This window comes from Pristiophorus japonicus, chromosome 1, assembly GCF_044704955.1.
Source record: "Pristiophorus japonicus isolate sPriJap1 chromosome 1, sPriJap1.hap1, whole genome shotgun sequence".
NCBI lineage: Eukaryota > Metazoa > Chordata > Chondrichthyes > Pristiophoridae > Pristiophorus > Pristiophorus japonicus.
The window spans coordinates 338,413,378-338,437,058 of NC_091977.1; the positions used below are offsets into that span (position 1 = coordinate 338,413,378).

Consider the following 23,681-nt stretch of genomic DNA (forward strand, 5'->3'; position numbering starts at 1 on the left):
TTATGATCAGGTTTCATGACATATGGTAAGTGCAGCATACTTGGGAGGAACAGGCGACTTTGGACCGATGCTTCCCAAAGGTTTTCCTCACCTCGTCTGGGTTTGTTGTAGACTAAGGGCTAAAAATTTGGTACCACCCCATTTGGGGACAGTAACACACGCGAGGCGTGAGACTTTGCGCCAGGTGCAGAAGTCTCACCACTCATGAGAAATTGGGGTTACTGCCCCTGAAAGGAAGTGGAGCGCTAAATCAAGCATGCACTTGCTTTCTGGGGCAGTAGCGGGATGCCTCAATGCACTGGGCCACGTAGCACTGTCACGTAGGAGGGGCTCTTCCCTGAATTAAAGGGAAGGTCCCAAGCTGCATACTCTGCATTCATGAAAGGGTCCTACCTGGACCACCAGGGAATGGGGGTGCCGCGCGATCAGCCCAGCACTGAAGCAGAGTGCCCGGCTGACCTCGCGGCATGGACCCCGTGTCCAAAGCGGCAATGGGGTGTACAAGAAAACTGGCCTTTTTTTACAAAAAGCAGCCCACCTCCCCTTTAACTTTCTCCCCACTAATATCCCCTGAAGCTGTTGCTGTCATCGCCCAGCGCAGCTTCAGGGGGAAATATCCAATTTGGGATCCAGGATGCTGTGCACAGTGATGACATCAGCATTGCCGGTACAGCTAAACTCCCGCCAAATTTAGCAGAAGTCGTTAGCAACGCTGCACCCAGTCGCATGCGACGTTAGCACCTCTGGGGGCACCAACAGGAGGCGCAAATGACCCAAATTTCTGCCCCCAAGTGTTTGATTGCCACGATTAGTTAACAACTCCATAATGTTGTATCATGTGACTACAGGATGGTAGAAGGCAAACTGGATGGACATTTGGTCTTTTTCCATCTAGCAATTCCTATGTTCTTATCCATTCTTACAAAGGAGAAGCTAAATTGTCTTCTGTGGACTCTTGTATAATGATGACCATGAAGGAGGGAGCCTTCATTGACTCCAACAAGAAATCTCCAGAGTTTGCTGTAGCAATTGGGTTTTATTTCCTGAACAGGTGAGCAGATTATCTACTAAAGGTATGCAAATAGCCACAGTCTTAGCCAAGCTGGCACTACTTTTAATTCTTCTTCCCAAAGGCTTAACGTGAGACTTGATAGTGGTGTTGACCATCATTAATACTGGATCTCCATTGTCACTGGAGTCAGGTTATTTCAGATCTATACCAAGCTGCGAGGCCCAGCTACCATTTTCTCATGCAGGTGGTTGGTTGCAGAAACATGCATCACTTTGACAATCTGATCATTTATTTTGTATTTTTGTGGTGGGTGCTAAAGAAGAAAGACTTGCATTTACATAGTGCCTTTTAGGATCTCAGGATGTCACAAAACACTTTTGAAATGTAGTCACTGTTGTAATACAGGAAACGCAGCAACCAATTTATGCACATCCATGTTCCTACAAACAGCATTGTGAGAATGATCAGATAATCGGTTTTAGTGATGTTGATTGAGGGATAAATATTGGCCACGCTACCAGGGAGAACTTCCCTGCTCTTCTTAAAAATAGTGCGATGGAATCTTTTGTGCTCACCTGAGAGGACAGGGCCTCGGTTTAATGTCTCATCTGAAAGACGGCACCTCCAAAAGTGCAGCACTCCCTCAGTATTGTACGAGAATGTCAGCCTAGATTTATGTGCTCAAGTCACTGGAGTGGGACTTGAGCCCACAACCATCTGACTCAATGGCGAGAGTTCTACCACTGAGCCAAGGCTCAATACTAAAGTACATGAGGCCAAAATAGCAAAAACATAATTTTATTTAAACTAACAACTGGGCAGCAGTCAGAACCTAGGATAGAGTCTGTGAGGAAACTAAGGGGAGATTTTTCATGTCAGTGCTCCCAGGATTGAAAACTCGCACACCTCCAGTGTGGAAAATCTTCCCCATCATTTTCGAACCCCCTCAATCAAAATTAACTGTGCCTCCTGTGCTGGCACAGCATGGATCGAGCTCTAGGTGGATGCTGAGCCAACAATAACAGGAAAATGGTACCTCCCAAATTATGTCATAATTTTAAAAACAAGCAGCAAAGCTACACTTTACAATGATGCAACCCCAACATTTGCATTTAATGGGTTATAAATACTAAAATAAAATCAATTAGATAACTGGAATCACTTACAGTCACTTCAGGATATCATGAGATTACTTTTTTCACTCTTTTAAAGTGGGAGATGAGTTATTTATGTTAAAAATCCAAATAGTACTGGGTGAGTCAATATCCCAAATAGTACTGGCCCCACCATCCAAGATAAAGCTTGGAATCCAACTCCCTCCCTTGACTGATAATTAAGACACAAACTTCAGCCCCAAAACCACAGGGTAGAATTTCCACTTGATGAAGTTCTCATAATATGCTTGTCGTACGGGACTAATCCTGTGAGCCCGCACTCTCTTTGGCAATTAGGGCATCAACACCTTATTCCTGATTCTCTGACCTGTCCTTGTTGTGAGCATGGGATGATGGAATTAGCTCATACTTCCAGTGTGCACTATTTTTTGCGCAGGCATTAACTAGTTTATTTCATTATTATAAAAATGGCAGCAGCAACTCCATTTTATAGAAGCAGCACTTATTCTAGCCAATCATCTAGCAGCATTAAGGAACCTTCGACCCTTAGTGACATTCTATAAAAGAGAAAGAAACTGACTTTTCAGGACAAAAACAACAGTATTTTCATATCACATTCAAGACAGGGCTGAGAATGGTCAACTTAGACCACAGATTGAAGGTTCCATTAACCAGCGTACTATGATCTCGTGAACCACATCAACATCAACATTTCCCATTTACGTAATCAGAACAGGAAAAGGCCATCAGACCCATACCTGCTCACCCATATCATTCTCATTTAACCAACCCTCCCTTTCCCCATAACTCTCGGCAAAAGCAAAAAACATTGCAAATACGCAAATTGAATCAGTTCTGACTCCACTTAAGAAAGGTCACCTTGGTCACCTATTGCTGCACCTCAGCTGTGGTATTCCTAAAACCCTTTTCAATTTCACACTGTCTTCAGCTCTTTACTATCATTAAAAATGTCTGCACCAATCGGAGACCAGTGAGTAGTAATATTTGAATATACATTCATGGACTCTGTCTCCTTTCTCTTAGTGGTACCTCGGGAAAATGGCGTAACTGCAGCTGAGCCCTCACATTGTTGTTGTAGGTGCATCTCTCCTTATTGTTTGTGTAATATTACTGGGGCACATGAACAGGCAAAAATGTTATTGCAAGATATGCTCACAGGTTTGTGGAGCTGTTGCATTATGAGTGGCTTAGCCAGTCACGTGATGTTCACAAGACTCAATTACAACCCCAGTCAGTTGGGTCTAGGTCATCCACAATGAGGTATGCAGTTGTGAGCCTAGTGGATGAACTGGTAATGTGTAGTGCCATTGTTAAACCTTTGTTAATAAACCAACTCGTCCTTAATAGCAATGTGTTGCTATGAATTCTTAAGCAAAGAATCCATGAAGCAAATACATTATTGTTATCATCTGCAGTTTTAAATTCAGTCAAACCATCATCACCAATTTTATTCCAGAACTAATCTGATGCACCTAATGAACAATCAGAGCGGCCCACAACCCATGTCTGTTGAAACTTTCAAGCCTAATCAATTTAATTTTTTAAAATATTGCAGGGAAATGAACTCCCCTGAGTATTCAGCTCTTAACAAGTTTGGATATATTTTTTGGTCTCATTACTTTATAGAGTAAATTCAGAGATGTTGCAGCCTCATTCAACTGGAGAGCAGAGCGCAGGTAGGTCCCTTTAACATTATATGTCCTGACCTGAGCTCCCTTTAAGTGAGACACTGAAATTACCCTCATCTGTAGTACAGTCCTGCATAATACAGTGTGAAAAAGGGCAATGATTAACCCACTAAATCACTTGCAACGGAACCTTATGTAATATGCTTGTGACATAGCAACACAGTAAGCTTCCACACATTTAAGTCACAATGCTTGAGTTCTGCTCTCACTGGTGTCATGTTTTCGGTACGCACACAGACCCAAGGAAGCTTTTTATACCAATAGGTCACCAGAAAGGTCAAGATTTAGTAAATCCAACCAAAGATCACTTTCAACTGCTGTATTAAGGAGGGGCTCATGGACAATAACAAGTCATGTAAAATGCATAATCCATAGGAGTGCCCCTCTCGATTGTGTTATCACCTGCAAATGCTTTCCCCATTACTTTCCACAGCTTGAAAATGATTTTTACCCCTCAACTTTGCTACTGGCAAGTACTTGGGCCCTGCCCTCTTCAACTCCCTCCTAAACCCTTCCACCTTGCCTCCTCCTCTTTCCCCCTCTGCTTTCAGAAGCCTTTTACAAGTCCTCCTTTTCGGCTGAGCTTTCAGCTCCAGTCGTTAGCTCCTTCTTTGTTTTCTCCTTCCTTTCTCCCCTCACTCAGCGAAGAAGCTGCAACATCTTTTTGTGTGTAAGGAGTGTTTTAGAAATGAAAGCTGCTGTTATACCTGCATGAATGGGTTTTTTCCCCTCCTTTTCTCATCAATTTTCTCCTATCCTTGCCTGCATACGTTTCCATGGGCACTGCTTGTCCTCTGGCAACTCAGGCAAATGGTCATTATTCCTATCTAAGCCTTGACAGTTCAGTGTCAGTAGGCTATTCAACTGCTGGAGAGCATTACAGCCAGGCATGATACTGTCCGCATCCAACATCCACACATGGTACGCTTTCATCAGGGGGTCGCTAGATAGTGACCTGGTTCAGAAATCTTGGCCCATTTTCTCTGACCTAACCCAGGAATAGTAACCCCACTCTTCCCACCAGGCTGAAAATGTTGTTTGTATAGTTTACAACATTGCAAGATCATTGTTTCAGACAGTAGATGATGGAAAATAGCTTGCTGCAAAGTGCAAAGAATATACAGTACTGAAAGGGTTAGATAACTCTGCATGTGGTCGTGTATTTTCATCATCAAGATTGACCTTACTGCAAAGACCTTCAGATAAAATAGCTTCTTCATCAACTTGTCATCACTCAGGCTCTGAGCAAGACATCAGTGCAGAGAGTGTGTTATAGAACTGGATAAGAGTAAATTATATTTAGATAAAAAATATAAAGGAATAAACATTTTGGACAAACATGTTCTTCTCTTATAAAAATATTTGTTTCTCTTTACTGAACACACAAAGAGAATTCAATCCCCTGAGGATCGTATTGTTGTAAATCCCATTCTCCTCCATCTCGAGTCTGTGTTCTCCACAGCACTTTGCTTTCTGAAGTTCATTGATGTGTTTTAAAGTAAGTCTAAGCACCACACAACAGGTCTTCTGTCTGCAGTGCCTGCCTCAGGAATGCTTCCAGCAGTTGAATTACACGAATATACAATTATCAGGTCTCCGAAAAATCTGGAGAAAGATTCCCTCTTCCACATATGGAAGACTCAGGAGCAGGATCAATCGGCTGTCTGATGCATGTCACATGACCCAATTATCTAGCAGCTCACTGGTCTTTTTGAACCCAGTCCCAACTTTCTTCACTGTCCTTCCTGTTCTTCTCAGCTTCAATGATTTCTTTGTACCTTCGACGAAAGAAGCCCATCTAGACAAAAAAGCAAAGTGGAATGGATAAGTACTCAAGATGATTATACACAGTATTGGAATGACTTACAACAGTTTAGTTGTGACAAATTTAATTGCAATCAATAAAGGTCTTTCGCCCTCGCATTCTGTTGTTTTTTGGTGGTTACCCATTCTTGGAGATTATGTTGTAACTCAGCAGCACTAGCCCAATCACATTGAGTGGGCAGGTTGATCGGTATATTGGTGTTGGCATATGTTCCTCTCCCACCCCAGCGAACCCTGGTGACATCACTAGAAGGAATTATCACAAGACAAATTGAGGTAACCCTCAGAATCAGCAAGTGAATGTGTTGCCAGAAACATTGAGCTTGAAAGGCTTGTAAAAGGAACTGTGTGATGCAGTGTTTTTGCATATTCTTCTGTCCGATTAATTCAAATTTAATTCAGATCAGTAGGATCTAACAGTTAGAATGGTCCTACATGATATGTGTTTGGGCAGTTTCAACTCAGAACCCAGCAGCCATGATGTCCAAAGTATAAAACTGCTGACAATTCAGTAAAAATTGGCAATAATACTCAGAGAGGTAAAAACAAGGGCTGTTACATGAAATGGAAACATTCACTTGATAGTAATGGGTAGCAGGGACTTTTAGAGTTAAGGCATTTTGTTGAAATGCAGCTCAGAGAGATTTACTGTAATTGGCTGATCCCATATCTGACCTCGGGAAAATACTTGATGCTGACATAAAGTACTGAAAATGGAAAATGTCAGTAGCACCGGAAAATATAAATTGAGGAAAAAATGAATGACCATCATTGTCAATGAAATAAATCTACGTCTACAAAAGCCTCTCACACAGCCATTGGGCACCCATTTTCTTGTTGTGATTTTGGTGGTAAATTTGAGCAGAGTAAATTCAGTGATCCCATGTTCCCAGGAGGGAGTTATACCGACAGGTACATAGGTGAGAGAATCTATTTGCTGATCCACTCTCCAATTCAAGAATAGCTCCCCACTACGAGTGTTCAATTTTCCTTATTTTTTTTAGTCTGGGCTTTGTACTTGTGCATTGAGGATCATTGAGAGCTCAATATGGCATTGATTAACAGCGATCCTTCAGTAGTCATGTTGAAAAGCAGCATGAGGAGCCTTTCACATGCATGCAGTGTCTCCATTTCCACCATTTTGTTTTATGGGTCTGATGTTACATTATTTTAATCTTTTTAGCAAAACTTCAAATCTTTGGCGGCATCCATGGGGAACAGAGGACAGGAGACAACCTCCGGAGCCCCTTTGCCCAGGAGCAGATTCAAATGAAATCGGACCTGAGCAGCTAAGCCTCTCCGACATCTGGCCTCACTCTCAACTTATATGGGGAAATGTGATCTCGACTTAAAGAAAAGTCTGGAAGCACAACAATTTTCACGGTCTAAACAATTTTTGCTATTTCCGCAAATGCCTGTTTGATCATAAATGTTTTCTACCATAAATATTATTACAACCATAAAATGAATCAAAGTGCAGGGCCACAGATATTGTTGGAAGGAGAAACCATTAACTGTTTACTGATTAGTTGTGAGAATTGAAGCTTACTTCTTGATGCTGAAAGACTTCAAGCTTCCGTGATGTTTTCTGATAACTTTTCCTTTCTTTAAATCGTTTATTGGGGTAACTTTCTGACTTTGTACTTAATTCAGAAAAATAGCCCTTGTGTCAGAAAAAAATCTATAAAAGCTGGAAATCTAAAATAAACAACAGGAATTGCTGGAAAACACACAGCAGGGCAGTCAGCATTTGAAACAGAAAGAACAAAGTGGCACATCCTCAAGACATCCCAAAGGGCTTAATAGCCAAAGAAGTACTTTTAAAATATAGTCATTGTTGTAGTGTGGGGAAGCACTGTAGCCAAACTGCATACAGCAAGGTCTCAAACAGCCATTTGCTAGGTCACCAGATAACCTGATTTTGGAGGTGTTGGCTGAGAGATAAATGTTGGTCAGAACAGAAGTCCTCTAAAGATAGATTGATGTTCTGTTAATGAAACTTTGCAACTCAAGGATTGATCTGTCAATTTTCATTTCAGTTGCTGACTGGTTTGCATTGTATATTTCCAGCAGTTTCTGTTTTTATTTAAAGACAGTTTTATAAAATAAGAATGGGACAGGCAGTGAAATCATGTCACTATCTAGTCAATCAGTTACAAATTTCTTATAAACAGTATTTGTTCTGTGTTTTTTCAGTCTTTAGAATTTTGCACTGCAGTTTCTGTGGCAAGCATATGTGGATTTTGCAATATGTTACCGAGTGGCCTAAATATGTCTTGACAAAAGTGTAACAGCAGCAACTATTAGATTCTTTTAAATATAGGAGGTTTGGAGAATGTCGCTCAAACTATGAACTTACAGTACCTAATGAGGAGGAGGGTAAACAGAGAGCAGTAAGTACACTAGAGCAGACAATGGCTCGGATTTTGCAACAGGAGTAACAGTGAGGCTATCAGCGCTCACCATTATTATGGAGTACATTGGACAGTAACCACTGCCGTCTGCATATGCGCAGTAAAAGTCGGAAATCAGAAAATTCCTGTCCAATTTGTCCTGCTCCTCCACAAGCTGTACTATCTCGTTGATAGACTCACCATTGAAACACATGCAAGGGTGTGAATTAGCAGTACTTACCCACTAACACTTCAGAAAAGTTAGCCCTTGTCCATTCAAGTGTAAGTGAATGTTTAATGGTGTGATAAGTCTTATTACTGCCAAACAACCTCTCTGGCACTGAAAACATACTTTTATAAGTGTGGTGTCTCATTCCTTCAGATTTTAATTATTGTTATAGATTTGAAACAAATGAAGGCCTAGAAATTCGATTAGACCAGGAAATGGCTGGTGCCACCATGGGTCATAGTTAATGGACACCCGCAAAACGAGCGCAGGCAGCACCAGTATCTTGGTATTGCCTGCTGACTTAAATTAGCGCAGTGCAAAACCTATCGTGTAACGCGCTGTTTTGGGTGGTAGACTCAGCAGGAAGCCCAAGGTAGCAAGGCCGTAGGGTCCCTGGAGTGAGGCAGCATTCTCTTAAAGCTATGATGTCATTTTAGAAAGCAGTGTCGATCCCTTAAAGGGGCACTGCCTTCTAAAATGAAAAAGATTTAAATCTTTTCAAAATAGGATATGGGTTGGTAGATTGTAAGGACAGAGGGTTCGAGGGTGATTTTTTTGAAGAGTAGTGTGATGAAGGCAGTTCTGAAAGGAAGGAGAACAGTACATTAGTAGAGGGAATCACTTTCAATGTCAGCTAGCATGAGGGCCAGGAAGGGAAGTTGGGTAGTCAGCAGTTTAGTGGCAATACGATCAAGAGAGCAGAAGGTTTCCATGAGCAAGTTGAGCTCGGAAAGGGCATGAGGGGAGAGTGGAGAGAAATTAGAAAAAGGTGATAGTTCAGGAATAGGTTTGGCTCAGTGGGAATGGGAAAGGCAGAAGCAGCAGAGCCAACTGAACAGATGATCGCCATCTTAGTGACAAAGAAGTTCATGAGCTCCTCGCACTTGTTGGAGGAAAGGGTGGAAGAGGCAGTGAAAATGGTCTCCTTCTATGCCATAAATTTTTATGATTCTAAAACGTCAATAATAAACCATGAAACAGCAGCACCAGCAGGGTAGAAACTGGAGAAACACCGGCTCAGACCTGGATACAGACTGCTTCCGACTCTGTGGTGGGACAATCCCGTGCTGGATGACAAATTACAAGGCAATGGAATTGTGGAGCAATGGGGGCTCTGTTTGTAATCAGTACAAAAGGATAGAAGAATCTGAGCCATGGCAGAACCAGCATCACGTGCAGTTGGTACACATGTTGACATTTCTGTAACTGGTTGGTCCAGTGCCAAACCTGGCCAAAAGCTTCCGATCAAAGCAACAACATCCTTTTAATACTGCTACCCTGGAAATTCTAGTTGCATTTAAAATGATTAACTTTTAACAATCCAAGGACTCTAGTTGTGACAATCATAGTCAGTCTCTTAAGTTAATTCACATTAGCGTTCAATCAGAAATGTTGTATCAAGTGACTACCAGGATGGTAGAAGGCGAACTCAATGCACCTTGGTCTTTTCTCGTCTAGCAATTCTTTTGTTCCTATGTTGTGTGACTCCATAACTACCTTTATTTCCAGATTAAAATATCAAGTCTAATTTGCACATTATAACTTATTTCTATAGATCCTAATAACAAAGTTAATGCATATTTTAAGAGGTACTCCAATACTTAAAAATGTCCTTCGAAGGCTCCAAAGCGCTCCAGATCCAATCTATTACTTTTGAATTGCAGTTGTTAAATAGGCAAACAGAACAAGCAATATCTGCGCAGCAAGGGTTAAATTAATTCATAAATGTGTTCACTTCTTTATAAACGAATCACATTCACGTGGTATAATGCTTTGTAATGAAACACCCCATACACTACAGTTACATTTTAACATTGTGCACAATGAACATGTGCACCAGTAATTTGACCTGCAAATTATAATCAAGTTAGTTGGAGTTGGAATTCCCATACCGTCTTCTACATTCCACAGCAAGCTGCAAAGTCATTTAAAAAGACCAGAGATTATGTCACAGATCGAACTTATTACACAATACTTGATGTTGCTTTGTATCAATTAAACAAAAATATTATTTTATAATATCTTAAAAAAACTAGCCATATACAGTCCCACTGTAATTCATTTTCTCAGAGGCGGCAACCTCAAGTTTCTGCTTTGGCACAATTCAGCCAAAATCGGCATAATCAGCGCAAAAGATCACTGAATATTAAGCGCAATTTGCGTTCAGTGCAATTTGTGCTTCCAAGATCTTTTGCGCTAGTTTTAAAAATATTTGGCTGGAAGCAAGCTCTGCCCACAAAACTGGCTGTGTGCCAGGATGAATTAATCACCATTAAAAAGGAAAAATTGCATTTGAAAACGCTCCCCGATTGCGCTGGTTCATGGCAGATTTTCAGCAATATGAAAATGAGTTTGAGTGGAAACATATGGAAAAAATATTCTTTCCAAAACGAGTGGATTTTGGGTGCTATTTGGGCTGGAAGCGGCAATTGCGCCTAAAGCAGCAACACTATCCCTGCATCTTAATATGGAGAAACCTTTAAATGACTAATTATGTTTTTTCCAGTTTGATAATTCTGGGAGGCCTTGATTCATGAGATCCATGTCCATGTGATGGGGACAAGAATGCCTAGTGAATCATTCACTTTTATAGCAGAGAAATCAGCAACAACGTCTCTGATTCTCTGATTTCTTCATGCTTGCTCCAGGGTCACCAATATGAGTGCTCACGCGAGGTACAGATTGGACATGGATGGTCCAAAACTCCCTTGCATGCCGACAACACCTCTCCCTTATAGCTGGTGGGCTCTTTAACTATTTTGTGAATTGTGGAAACAATGGGGGCGAAATTCTCCTGCTGTGCACCTCCCATGTTTTCACCCGGGGGCGGGGAGGGGCTACTGGCTTCCGCGAAATTGCGCGGGAGTTAGCGGAGGCATGAAAACAGTAGTGTCGCGTCCCTGCTGGTAGTGCCCTGAGCAACTGCGCTTCAGCCAATGACATCATCGCCGTGTGCGGCAACCCGTTTTCGCCCCGCGGCAGAAATTGGGCAGCATCCCATGAGGCTGCCGCAGGCAATGTCAGTGGGAAAATGTGAGGTTACCCACTTTGGTAAGAAAAATAAAAAATAAAAAATTATTATTTAAATGGGGAGAGATCACAAAATGCGGTGGTACAGAGGGATCTTGTACATGAAACACAAAAAGTTAGCATGCAGGTACAGCAAGTAATTAGGAAGGCAAATGGAATGTTGGCCTTTATTGCAACGGGGATAGAGTATAAAAGCAGGGAAGTCCTGCTACAACTGTACAGGGCGTTGGTGAGACCACACCTCGACTACTGCATAGAGTTTTGGTCTCCTTATTTAAGGAGGGATATACTTGCATTGGAAGCAGTTCAGAAAAGATTCACGAGGCTGATTCCTGAGATGAAGGGGTTGACTTATGAAGAAAGGTTGAGCAGGTTGAACCTTTACTCATTGGAGTTTAGAAGACTGAGAGGTGATCTTACTGAAATGTATAAGATTCTGAGGGGGTTTGAGAGGGTAGATGCAGAGAAGATATTTCCCCACATGGGGGAATCTACAACTAGGGGGCATAGTTTCATAATAAGGGGTCGCCCATTTAAAACGGAAATGAGGAAGAATTTCTTCTCTCAGAGGGTCGTGAATCTTTGGAATTCTCTACTCCAGAGAGCTGTACAAGCTGGGTCATTGAATGTATTTAAGGCAGAGAGAGACAGATTTTTGAACAATAAGGGAGTCAAGGGGAGCGGGCGGGGAAGTGGAGTTGAGGCCAGGATCAGATCAACCATGATCTAATTGAATGGCGGAGCAGGCTCGAGGGGCCAAATGGCCTACTCCTGCTCCTATTTCTTATGTTTCTGATGGATCACGAACCGGGCCGCACTCCGCTCGCCAGGTGAAATTTAAAGGGGAGGTGCGTGACGCTATTTTACGCTGCCCTCCTACTTACCGGTTCGGCGCCGTGTCGATTCTCGCGGGGTCTGTGCCGCGACCGTGCAGCCTGGCACTCCGCTTCGGTGCCAGGCTGCGGCCACGGCACCCTGCATCCCCGATAGTCTAGTGTAGGCCCCTGAAAACCCTGCAGAGCTCGCAGTGTGCTCTCTCCTTTAACGGAAGGGAAGGGCCCTGGGATCGCGTCAGCGCTACGCAGTGAGGCCGTGTAGCACTCCGTCTTTTGCCCGGGTCGTGACCCTGAGCCGGCCCTGACAGGATGTGGAGCACCCGACATTGCGCTCCACTTCCTGTCAGGGGAGGTGATCCCAATTTAGGTCATGGGGCGGGACCTCTGCACTGGGCACAGGAAGTCGCGCCTCGCGAAGATTACCGCCCCCAAACCTGGCGTTCCCGAACTTTGCCCCCTCTAAGTTTTCCCTCTGTTGACAGCATGTGTCTCAGTGTATATTAAGACCTCCCATATTGATGGACAGCCCTTGACATTTCCAGAGCTCTGTGTGAAATGCCAGATGCAATAATCAATGTCAAATATTGTATAACCTCAGTGTTATCAGATATCATCCCATTCTAATATTTACCTGATGTCTGATATGTTTATATAGAGTTTCTGTTGAGGACAGTCATCTTTACATAAGCTGAGGATATCTGTCAGGGAATAGAGGCTTAGTTTTCTGAACCCATACTGCATTTAGTAGCTGAACATGCCTACCTAGAGCAGTAGGTCTGACTGAGATTTGACTGAGTGAGTCATCTCATGCTGTGCAATTGTTTATCACCTCTATCCTGTCATGGAGGCTGTGTCTGACTCAAGCTGCTAAACCTCGTTTTAAAGCAACATCTATTCATCAAGCAATAACTTACGAGAATACACATTTAGTATTTTGTTCCTTATTACCAGTGCTTTACCCTCTAATCCTTTCTTGAAGGAATTGATTATTTGTTGGAGCACTCCTTTCCTCCGATGAAGACATTGATTCTTTGATGGGCCAGTCCTCTCCTCTCCTCCAGACTCGCCCACTGGTGGTACATAGTGAGCAGTTATTACACCAATTTCTGCTTCCAGCACAGACTCTCACGCACTGGTGGTACATGGTGAGCGGGTATTGTATGAATCATCATCATCATCATCATGTATGAATCACTGCTCCCAGCATCGACCCTCATCTGTGGGCAGCACAAATCAGAAACTCGGGTACAAATTGCCCACAATTTTGTGACTATTATTTCCGACCACAATTTTCAATTGGCATTATCGAGGCTGATCGCTGGCAGTGCGGATTGATAAAATTGCTCCCATTGGGAAATCACGGGTGCAATCCCCATGATTCTCTGCTCCGTAATGGACGGGGAATGATGGCCAGTGTGCCCTGCAATTTCCCAATATGTGCTCTCATCAGGTGAGCCGCCACATTTGTAAGTTAACCTAAGTATGTTAGGTTTAAACATTTCTTAGTGTTAAATAAAGAGTAGTTACTCATCCAGTCTACCCGAGGCAATCCCTTCTGTTCAATAAGAAAAGGATCTAACCTCAGTGACAGTCTGTCACTGGTTGGTTTAAAGTTTGGATGATGTTTTGAATTAATTCAGTCAGGATTCCTGTCCAGGTGGCCTGTTGATACACTGAACTGAGTTCACAGCAATTGGATTATTTCTGAAGGAGTCATCCTGAAGTGTACACCTGTAGCCAGGGAAGATTGGAAAATGAAAGTCAGAGCTTCCGCTGTTTCCTCCCTTGCTTCTCTTAACAGCCTGGGATACATTTCATTCGGGCCTGGAGATTTATTTACTTTCAAAGATGCTAAATCCCTTAATACTTCCTTGCTCACTGTGTTTATCCCATCTAATATTTCACACTCCTCCTCCTTAACTATAATGTCTGCATCGTCCTTCGCTTTTGTGAAGACAGACGCAAAGTATTCAATAAGAACCATACCCACGTCTTCCGCCTCCACACACAAGCTTCCTTTTTGGTCTCCAATACGTCCTACTCTCCTTAGTTATCATCTTGCTCTTTATGTACTTATAAAACATCCTGGGATTTTCCTTGATTTTACTTGCCAATATTTTTTCATGCTCTCTCTTTGCTTTCCTAAATTCTTTTTTCATTTCACTCCTGCATTTTCTATACTCCTCCAGGCTTTCTTCAGTATTTAGCTCTTGGTATCTGACATAAGCTTCCCTTTTTTGCCTTATCCTATACTGTATGTCCCTTGACATCCAGGGGCTCTAGATTTGGGAGACCCACCCTTTTTCTTCGTGGGAACATATTTGCTCTGAACCCTCACTATCTCCTCCTTGAATGCCTCCCACTGCTCTGACACTGACCTACCTTCAAGTAGCTGATCCAGTCCACTTTTGCTAAATTACATCTCAGCTTAGTAGAATTGGCCTTTCACCAATTGAGAACTTTTATTCCTGATCCATCTTTGTCCTTTTCCATAACTTATTCCATTGTAACGTGAAAGAGCCTTTTTATGTTAGTGTTGTAAGGATTAATGACCTTGATTAGTATCAAATCTCCCTCGTAAACCTGCACATTCTTACCATGCAGTCAATTATTTTAAACAAAGCTCAGATCACTGTCTATATAAGGAGAACAGGAAAATCAATCTACGGCAAGCTGCACATACACATAACTTCTTAAATAACACTGAGAATCATTAAGCACAGAGCCAAGACCCTTTAAATTTAATCGACAGGTTTAAATTTACCTTTGTCCAGCAGTACAAACATTCCAGCTGCATTCTTTGGAATTTTAACTGATAAGCAATAAGAAGTTTATTTTCCCATCAGCTGTAGGCCAACAGTTTTGGCAGCATCAAGAGTAAACTTGTTGACTATTACTGAACTATTACAGTGGAAATGTTCCCATTGATACAATCATGGACCAAAGCCACAGCTAACAGAACTAAAGAAACACAGCGCTGTATAACAGTTGAGATCTACATTGATGCTAATCACCTGAGAGTAGTAGTTTCAGTGTTGCATGGCAAAGCATTCCTTAGCCATGGGAACAGCAACACAAACCACTTGAAATTAAAAGTGCAATCAATAAATCAAAGAGGGAAAACTGATGAGTTTGCGGGACAAAATTCAGGGTCTCAGAAAGACCCATTACTGTCTGTTAGCGGCGGCCATACGTGGGAATCCTGTGGCCGCCACTTTGGGGTCAACTGGCCGACCCGATCCAAATTCAGGTCGTGGATTTTTCCGCCTGGACCCGATACCGCCTGATTCTGATGACCGCCGCAAGCGCGTCATCAGAATGCACACCGCCGCTCTCCCTCACATTAAAAATATTCCACCCGAAATTCAGCGGCATCAATCGATCCCCCACCGCGCGGTGCCCCCAACAGGTTTTTTTTGTCGGTGCACCTTCTGAAGACTGTGTGTGGCTGGCAGCGTGGCAGCCCTTCAAGGAGAGGGCCACTGCCGCGGCCACCATGTATTTATTTTTGCCGGCCGACTTCCCGATCGGCTGACAAAATAGTGTCCCTGGGTTCGGCTGGGCTGCCAACAGGCAGCCTGGCACACCCTCTTGGGTGCCAGGCAGCTGGCCTGGCCGAAACTCTCCCTGGTGGCCCAGTGACCAAAGATAAAAAATGACAGAATCTCTCCCCTTTAACGGAGGGGAGAAAGCGTGGTGACGCACATGCACTGTGATGTCACCACTACTCCACCACTGGATGACAGCGGTGAAGTCCCGGTCCAACCCATATTCAGCCCCTCAGCCTGCCTTTCAGTCTATGGCCCACCTCCATTATGACACATTTCCTCTGGGACTTTGAAAAAATGTCAAAGTCCTGATAAATGGCTCTTCCGACCGCATCAAAGATCCGTACAGTAAGTACAAAGGAAAAAAATCATAGATGCACCAGCTTTCTTGTGCTACTGAATTTCGGCCCCTGCAACTGTTGATTCCAAGCTCCCCACCCTGCATCAGAGTGCAGGCAATTTCTGTACAAAAAAAGGAAACAAGCAAAACACAAAAAAACATCTTGCATTCATTCCCCCCGAGGGAGAAAAATGTTATAAACTACAAGTACCACAAGCAGCAGAGTAAAAACATCAAATCATTTTACACATATGTTGTATTGCTTCATCAGCCCAATGGACAGAACCCTGACTCTGCTCTCTGGTATTGAAGTTTCAATGGTGGCTGATACTGACCAATTTCATCTGATTCGGATATGTCCTAAGAGCTATGTAAGACTAATTGAAAACATTTCACTGTAGGCAACATAATGTCCTGAAGCTTCCACTGGGGGACATTTTGCCCAAAATCTATCAATCCGTGCAAAAAGGTCGAGGAATTCCAGCGCAATGTTTTTATAAGCCAGCACAAATTACGTTCAGCACAAATCGAGCTTCCGTGATTTTTTAGGCTGGTTTAAAACACATCTACTGGAAGCGACCAAGCCTCCGCTCCCAAATCAAATTAATCATGGTGAGTTTCCGCTCATTGTGCCCATTTGCAGGCCTTTGAAGCAACTCTTAAAATTAAGCTTTTCTTTCTATTCATGGGATGCAGGCATCGCTGGCAAGGCCAGCATTCATGACCCATCCCTAATTGCTTTTGAGAAGGTGGTGGTGAGCTGCCTTCTTGAACCGCTGCAGAAGATGTGGTGAAGGTACTCCCACAATGCTGTTAGGTAGGGAGTTCCAGAATTTTGACCCAGCGAGGGTGAAGGAACGGTGATATATTTTGAAGTCAGGATGGTGTGTTACTTGGAGGGGTACTTGGCGATGGTGTTCCCATGCGCCTGCTGTCCTAGTCTTTCTAGGTGGTAGAGCTCAGGGGTTTGTGAGGTGTGTTGAAGAAGCCTTGGCGAGTTGCTGCAGTGCAGCTTGTAGATGGTACACACTGCAGCCCTGGTGCGGTGGTGGTGGAGGGAGTGAATGTTTAAGGTAGTGGATGGGATGCCGATCAAGCAGACTGCTTTGTCCTGGATGGTGTTGAACTTCTTGAGTGTTGGTGGAGCTGCACTCATCCAGACAAGGGGAGAGTATTTCATCACACTCCTGACTTGTGCCTTGTAAATGGTGGAAAGGCTTTGGGGAATCAGGGGTTGAGTCATTCGCCATGGACTACCCAGCCTCTAATCTGCTCTTGTAGCCACATTATTTATGTGGCTGGTCCAGTTTCTGATCAATGGTGACCCCCAGGATGTTAATGGTGGATCATTCAATGATGGTAATGCCATTGAATGTCAATGGCCGGTGGTTAGACTCTCGCTTGTTGGAGATGGTCATTGCCTGGCCCTAGCACTTGTGTGGCGCGAATGTGACTTGCCACTTATCAGCCCAAGCCTCGATGTTGTCCAGGTCTTGCTGCATGTGGGTATGGACTGCTTCATTTTCTGAGGAGTTGCGAATGGAACTGAACACTGCAATCATCACCAAACATCCCCACTTTTGATGGAGGAAAGGTAATTGATGAAGCAGTTGAAGATGGTTAGGCCTCAGACACTGCCCTGAGGAAGTCTTGCAGTGAAGTCCTGGGGCTGTGATGCTTAGCGTACAACAACCACAACCATCTCCCTTTGTGTTAGGTATGACTCGAGCCAGTGGGGACCTTTCCTTCTGATCCCCATTGACTTCAATTTCACTAGGGCTCCTTGGTGCAACACTCAAATATTGCCTTGATGTCAAGGGCAGTGACTCTCACCTCACCTCTGGAATTCAGCTCTTTTGTCCATGTTTGGACCAAGGTTGTAATGAGGTCTGGAGCCGAGAGTGATCCTAACAGAACCCAAACTGAGCATTAGTGAGTAGGTTATTGGTGTGTAGCACTGTTGATGGCACCTTCCATCACTTTGCTGATGGTCGTGAGTAGACTGATGGGACGGTATCTGGCCGGATTGGCTTTGTCCTGTTTTTTGTGGACAGAACATACCTGGGCAGTTTTCCACATTGTTGGGTAGATGCCAGTGTTATGGCTGTATTGGAACAGCTTGGCTAGAGGCACGGCTAGGTCTGGAGCACAAATCTTCAGCACTACAGCCGGGATGATGTCGGGGCCCATAGTCTTGGCTGTATCCAGTATGTTCAGCCGTTTCTTGATATCACATGGAGTGAATGGAATTGGCTGAAGACTGGCTTCTGTGATGGTGGGGACTCCATAAGGAGGTCAAGATGAATCATCCACTCAGCACTTCTGGCTGAAGATAGTTGCGAACGCTTCAATTTGTGCCGAGATTGCTGATTGTGCTTAAAGCAGAAACTCTACCCCTGTACTTGCAAAAATACTGCGTTTTTCCCCTGTATAGTTATTTATATCTACAGTACAATCGATGGCTGTATTGGTCAAATGTAGGAGTTTTGAAGACTTTTTTGTAGAGCCCTGATGCCCACTGACTATGCTATACACTGCAGCAGGCACCCAACACCATCTCCTTCCTACATGCCTGAGGAAAACTATCCAGCAGCAGTGGGAATGCCACAAGAACATTCCAGAAAAGTTAAAATGGGCCTGGCACCGCCCCTCCCCCCACAAGATATACCAGTGGCACTTACTCACCAATAGCCTGCTCAACAATGCTCAGGGGCTGCCTACTCTGCCACCGACTGAATCAGAAAATCTAGGCCCTCGCAATTTTCTTTATTTTTTATTACGTATCAGATATGACAGTCACAGCTGGACAGAGGTATATGTACAGCCGGGTGTGGGGCTGTGGAGGTTTGGAAGCAAGTTCGGGGAGCATTTTATACAGCGTGTGAGTGACCAAGGTGTTTAGTGGCATTTGTCAAAGATTGGGGGACTGATGGACTGATGACTTCTTGGTATTGTCATTGAGGCTGCGCTGTTTTCCAGGAAGACAACATATGATTTGCACACAGTTAAGTATTAGCATTAGTCTTTCTTATCTGTGTACATTTTCAGCGCACCGATCTTCTGCTTCATAAGATGCAGTTGTACAGCGAAGGAAACTTGCAGTGATCACATCCTTTAAATTAGGCTAGTTAACCCTTACCCAAGTCCCACCAACTACCTTCTTACTGCTCTAAATGGGAAGAAGAAAGTTGCTTGGCACAAAGCCAGTTTTGCTGGACACAAATGTAATTTTCCCTGGAGTGGAGGAAGGGTTTGAGCTGTCTAGGTCTCACATTCTGGAATTCCCTCCCTAAATTCCACCACCTTCTTCTCTTCCATTCAGACCCTCCTTGAAACCCACATTTTTGGTCATCTCTCGTAATATCTCCTTCTTTGGCTCAGCGTCCATTTTAGCCTGATTATACTTCTGTGAAGCACCTTGGGATGCTTTTCTATGTTAAAGGTGCTATAGAATTGCAAGTTGTTGCTGTTGTTGTTGACTGATGCAGTATTGGGTGGGGAAAAGGAAACGGAGACCCTCTAGCTTTGATATGCGTGTGCCTGATACACAGAGCTGGGATATTTGGCAGCTCCAGTTTGAAAGCGTAAAGATATGTATGACTTAAGAGCATGAATTCAGGCATCGTATAGTTTGCACCTTCTGTGTTTTGATATTTATGAAAGCCAACTTGAAGCTTATACAAATTACAACTGATCAAAACTAAAATGGCCACCGCTCTCTAAATCCACTCCACAAACTCCTTAAATATTTGTACATCTCCTATAAACACTCTAGGAAGTACAGTTAGTGGCAGAAACAAAGAAACCAAGCCACAATAACGTAAAGAATGAAAGGTTTCAGCTCAAAATGAATTATACTCTAAACAGTAGTGTAGTATTTTCAACTCTCATATGTTTTATATAAACCCTGAGCGAAGAGGATAGTGCAATGATGCACAAGAGGCATCAAAGATCCCCACAGAGTTTTACATAAGATTGCAAGAAGGTGGGAGTTGCGATAAGGTATGTGGTAGCTGAGATTCTGTGATGTGCACTGTAAGTTTAGTGTTATTGTCCTCCTCAAGCTCTATTTCTAATGCACAACCCATTTCACATATAACTTGTGAAGTTATGTTTCACTCATGATATACCTGTCCTCACGCGTGTACTTCTTTAGCTTTTGGAATTACTACACCGGCCGCCATGCTCTGGTCTGCCCCTTTTCATCACTCCGATAATGAAGCAGCCCATGCCAGTCTACACCAGGACCCAGATAGCATCCAAGCTAGGCTGACAAGTCGCAGATAACCTTAGTGCCAGGCAGTGGCCAGCTTCAACAAGAAGCAGCCCAACCACCTTCCCGTGACCTTCAATGGTATTACGGCTCAGCACTAACATTTTGGGGGTCACCATTAACCAGAAGATTAACTGGACTGGCCATATCATAACAACACTCAAGAAGTTCGACACCATCCAGGATACAGTAGTCTGTGTCATTGGCGCTCCTACCACTGGAATCAATACTCACCTCCTCCACCACTGGCATACTGTAACTGCAGTATGCGCGACCTACAGGATGCACAGCAACAACTCACCAAGGTTACTTCAACAGCAACTCCCAGCCCTGCGACGTCTATCACCGAGAAGAACAAGAGCAGTAATGTCATGGGTACACCACCACCTCTATGTTCTCCTCCAAGTCACACTCTTGGACATATTTTGGGTTAGGCTTCACTGTTTCTGGGTCAAAATATGGGAATTCCCAACCTAGCATCATCACAAGGGCTGCAGCAGGTCAAGGAGAAAGCCCACCACCAGCTTCTCAGGCTAACTCGGGATGGACATTAAATATGGCATTGCCAGCATCGCCCAAATCCCGAGAACCAAAACAATTTACTGGTTCGCTCTCCTCTCATGGAGCTTTGGGGATGTTAAAGTGAGGCAGCAACTGTCTGCTGTTTGGATGTAAAAGGTCCCATGGCATGATTAGAAGAACAGAGAATTATTCCAGTGTCCTGGCCAACATTAATCCCTCAGCTAACACCACCAAATGTAGGTTAACTAGTCACTTATTTCAGTTGCTGACTGTGGAACCTGTCTTTGCACAAATTGGTCTTTTTCCTACGTAAAAGTGACTACAATGCAAAAAACAATTCATTGATTGTAAAGCACTTTGGGAAGATCTGAGGATGTGACAAGCACTGTAAAAATGAAAATGTATTTCTTCTTTTGCTTGCACCACAGCTTAGTAATTCATTTGGATCCATTTAAATAAATGGATAGAAAGTCGGGCTGCAGCAACAAAGCACGAGGAGCACTTGATTCAAGAATCAAACCCATCATTTAAAATTCTGTGCAAATTCAGGAATAATTATATAATCTAGTGCTCGTGGGATGGAGCAACACTTGCACGGAATGCATCTCTGGAAATCGCAAGCCTCACTGCCCACACATGCTATTACCCATTATGAGCGCAGGTCGTGGAATCAGCCTGTGTGTGTTAATATTGTAGGAAGCATTTAAACGACTGAATGAATAATCCATCATATAGTTTGATCGCACCGGAAGGGAAAACAAGGGTAAATTTCTGCTGCCATGGGAAAATATAAGACTGCTCTGAGAGATCACAGGCCAGTTTACCTTCCAAAGCAACACAGCAAGTAACAGGAAAATGAGGATTCCCACAAAAAGGCTGATGGCGATGATCCATCCCACAACGTAACCACGAGGCTCCAGATTGTGCAAAGCTTCAAACACCACCTAGACAAAAAGAAAAGCTGCGTTACACACGGGGGTTCAGAGGCACCAACTGACCAGCATTAAGGATGACATTACATACGGTGCCAATAGCTCCTCAGGACACTTCATTCTGACAGTGCGGCTTTCAGAAAAGTACTTCTCATCTGACACCCAACAAGCCACTTCCTCAGATTTTCTCAGGAGCTCAAATCATTTCTCTTCCTTTAATTTTCCCATTCTAATAGTAATAATGATAAGGGGCCCGAAGTTGATCAAAGGCAAGTTCCTCCTATTTTTCAGCAGTACCCGGAGGATGTAACTAATAGATTAGATAAGGGAGAACCAGTGGATGTAGTGTATTTGGATTTTCAGAAGGCCTTTGATAAAGTCCCACATAAGAGGTTAGTGTGCAAAATTAAAGCACATAGGATTAGGATAATGTATTGGCATGGATTGAAAATTGGTTAACAGCAGGAAACAGTGAGTAGGAATAAACGGGTCTTTTTCAGGGTGGCGGGCAGTGACTAGTGGGGTACAACCGGGATCAGTGCTTGGGCCACAGCTATTCAAAATATATAGAAATGATTTGGATGAGGGAACCAAATGTAATATTTCCAAGTTTGCTGACGACACAAAACTAGGTGGGATTGTGAGTTGTGAGGAGGATGCAAAGACGCTGCAAGGCGATTTAGATAGGTTGAGTGAGTGGGCAAACACATGGCAGGTGCAGTATAATGTGGTTAAATGTGAAGTTATCCACTTTGGTAGGAAAAACATAAGTACAAAGTATTATTTAAATGGTGATGGCTTGGGAAGTGTCGATGTACAGAGGGAACTGGATGTCCTTGTACACCAGTCATTGAAAGCAAACATGCAGATGTAGCAAGCAGTCAGGAAGGCAAATGGTATGTTGGCCTTCACTGCAAGAGGATTTGAGTACAGGAGCAAGGATGTCATACTACAGTTATACAGAGCCTTGGTGAGACCGCACCAGGAGTATTGTGTGCAGTTATGGTCTCCTTACCTAAGAAAGGATATACTTGCCATAGAGGGAGTGCAGCGAAGGTTCACCAGACTTATTCCTGGGATGGCAGGACTGTCGTATGTGGAGAGATTGGGTCGACTAGGCCTGTATTCACTAGAGTTTAGAATGGGAGGGGATCTCATTGAAACGTATAAAATTCTGACTGGGTGGGATAGACTGGATGTGGGGAGGATGTTTTCCCTGGCTGGGAAGTCTAGAACAAGGGGTCACAGTCTCAGGCTATGGGGTAGGAAATTTAGGAGTGAGATGAGGAGAAATGTTTTCACTCAGAGGGTGGTAAACCAGTGGAATTCTCTACCACAGAAGGCTGTGGAGGCCAAGTCACTGAATATATTTAAGAGGGAGATAGATAGATTTCTAGAAACAAAAGGCATCAAGGGGTATATGGTGTTGAGATAGAGGATCAGCCATGATCATATTGAATGGCAGTGCAGACTCGAAGGGCCGAATGACCTACTACTGCTCCTATTTCCTATGTTTCTATGTTTCCGCAGGACGGTATGCAGGTCCGGCGGTATGTCGGCGGTGTGTCATGAAACTTGCACTTTTGGGTGGTATGTGGGCGGTTCTACATGGCCAGGCGGTGTGCAAACCACTCGGCGTTATGTCACTCATGAATCTTCCGTTGAGCGGTATGTCGGCGGTATGTACCTGTTTTTTGACGAAACTTGTATTTTTCGGTGGTAAGCGGGTGATATGTCGATGAATTTTGGGCCCTAGGTCTCTTGTAAAACAAATGATTGGGTTAGTAAAAAGGTTCAGCTACATGACTCATGTAAACGATCATACTTGCAGCTGAAAATTCATTCACTTTAAAATTTTGCGCCTGGAGACAACACAACGCCTGATTTCTGTACCGGCTGGCTGAATTTGGGTCAGAGT

General features: G+C 43.5%; 1 protein-coding gene across 2 annotated transcripts in view; it reads right to left on the bottom strand.

Annotated features, from left to right (window-relative positions):
- Positions 1-794: 794 nt before the first annotated feature.
- itga9 (integrin, alpha 9) overlaps positions 795-23,681 on the bottom strand; it is a 499,978-nt gene continuing 477,091 nt past the window's right edge. For both annotated transcript variants that reach the window (XM_070889429.1, XM_070889419.1), the window contains 2 exons: positions 21,656-21,775; positions 795-5,634 (listed from right to left, as the gene is read on the bottom strand). In XM_070889429.1, the coding sequence (XP_070745530.1) occupies positions 5,536-5,634; positions 21,656-21,775 (219 nt within the window). In that variant the 3' untranslated portion in view covers positions 795-5,535. The remainder of the gene's footprint in view (positions 5,635-21,655; positions 21,776-23,681) is intronic.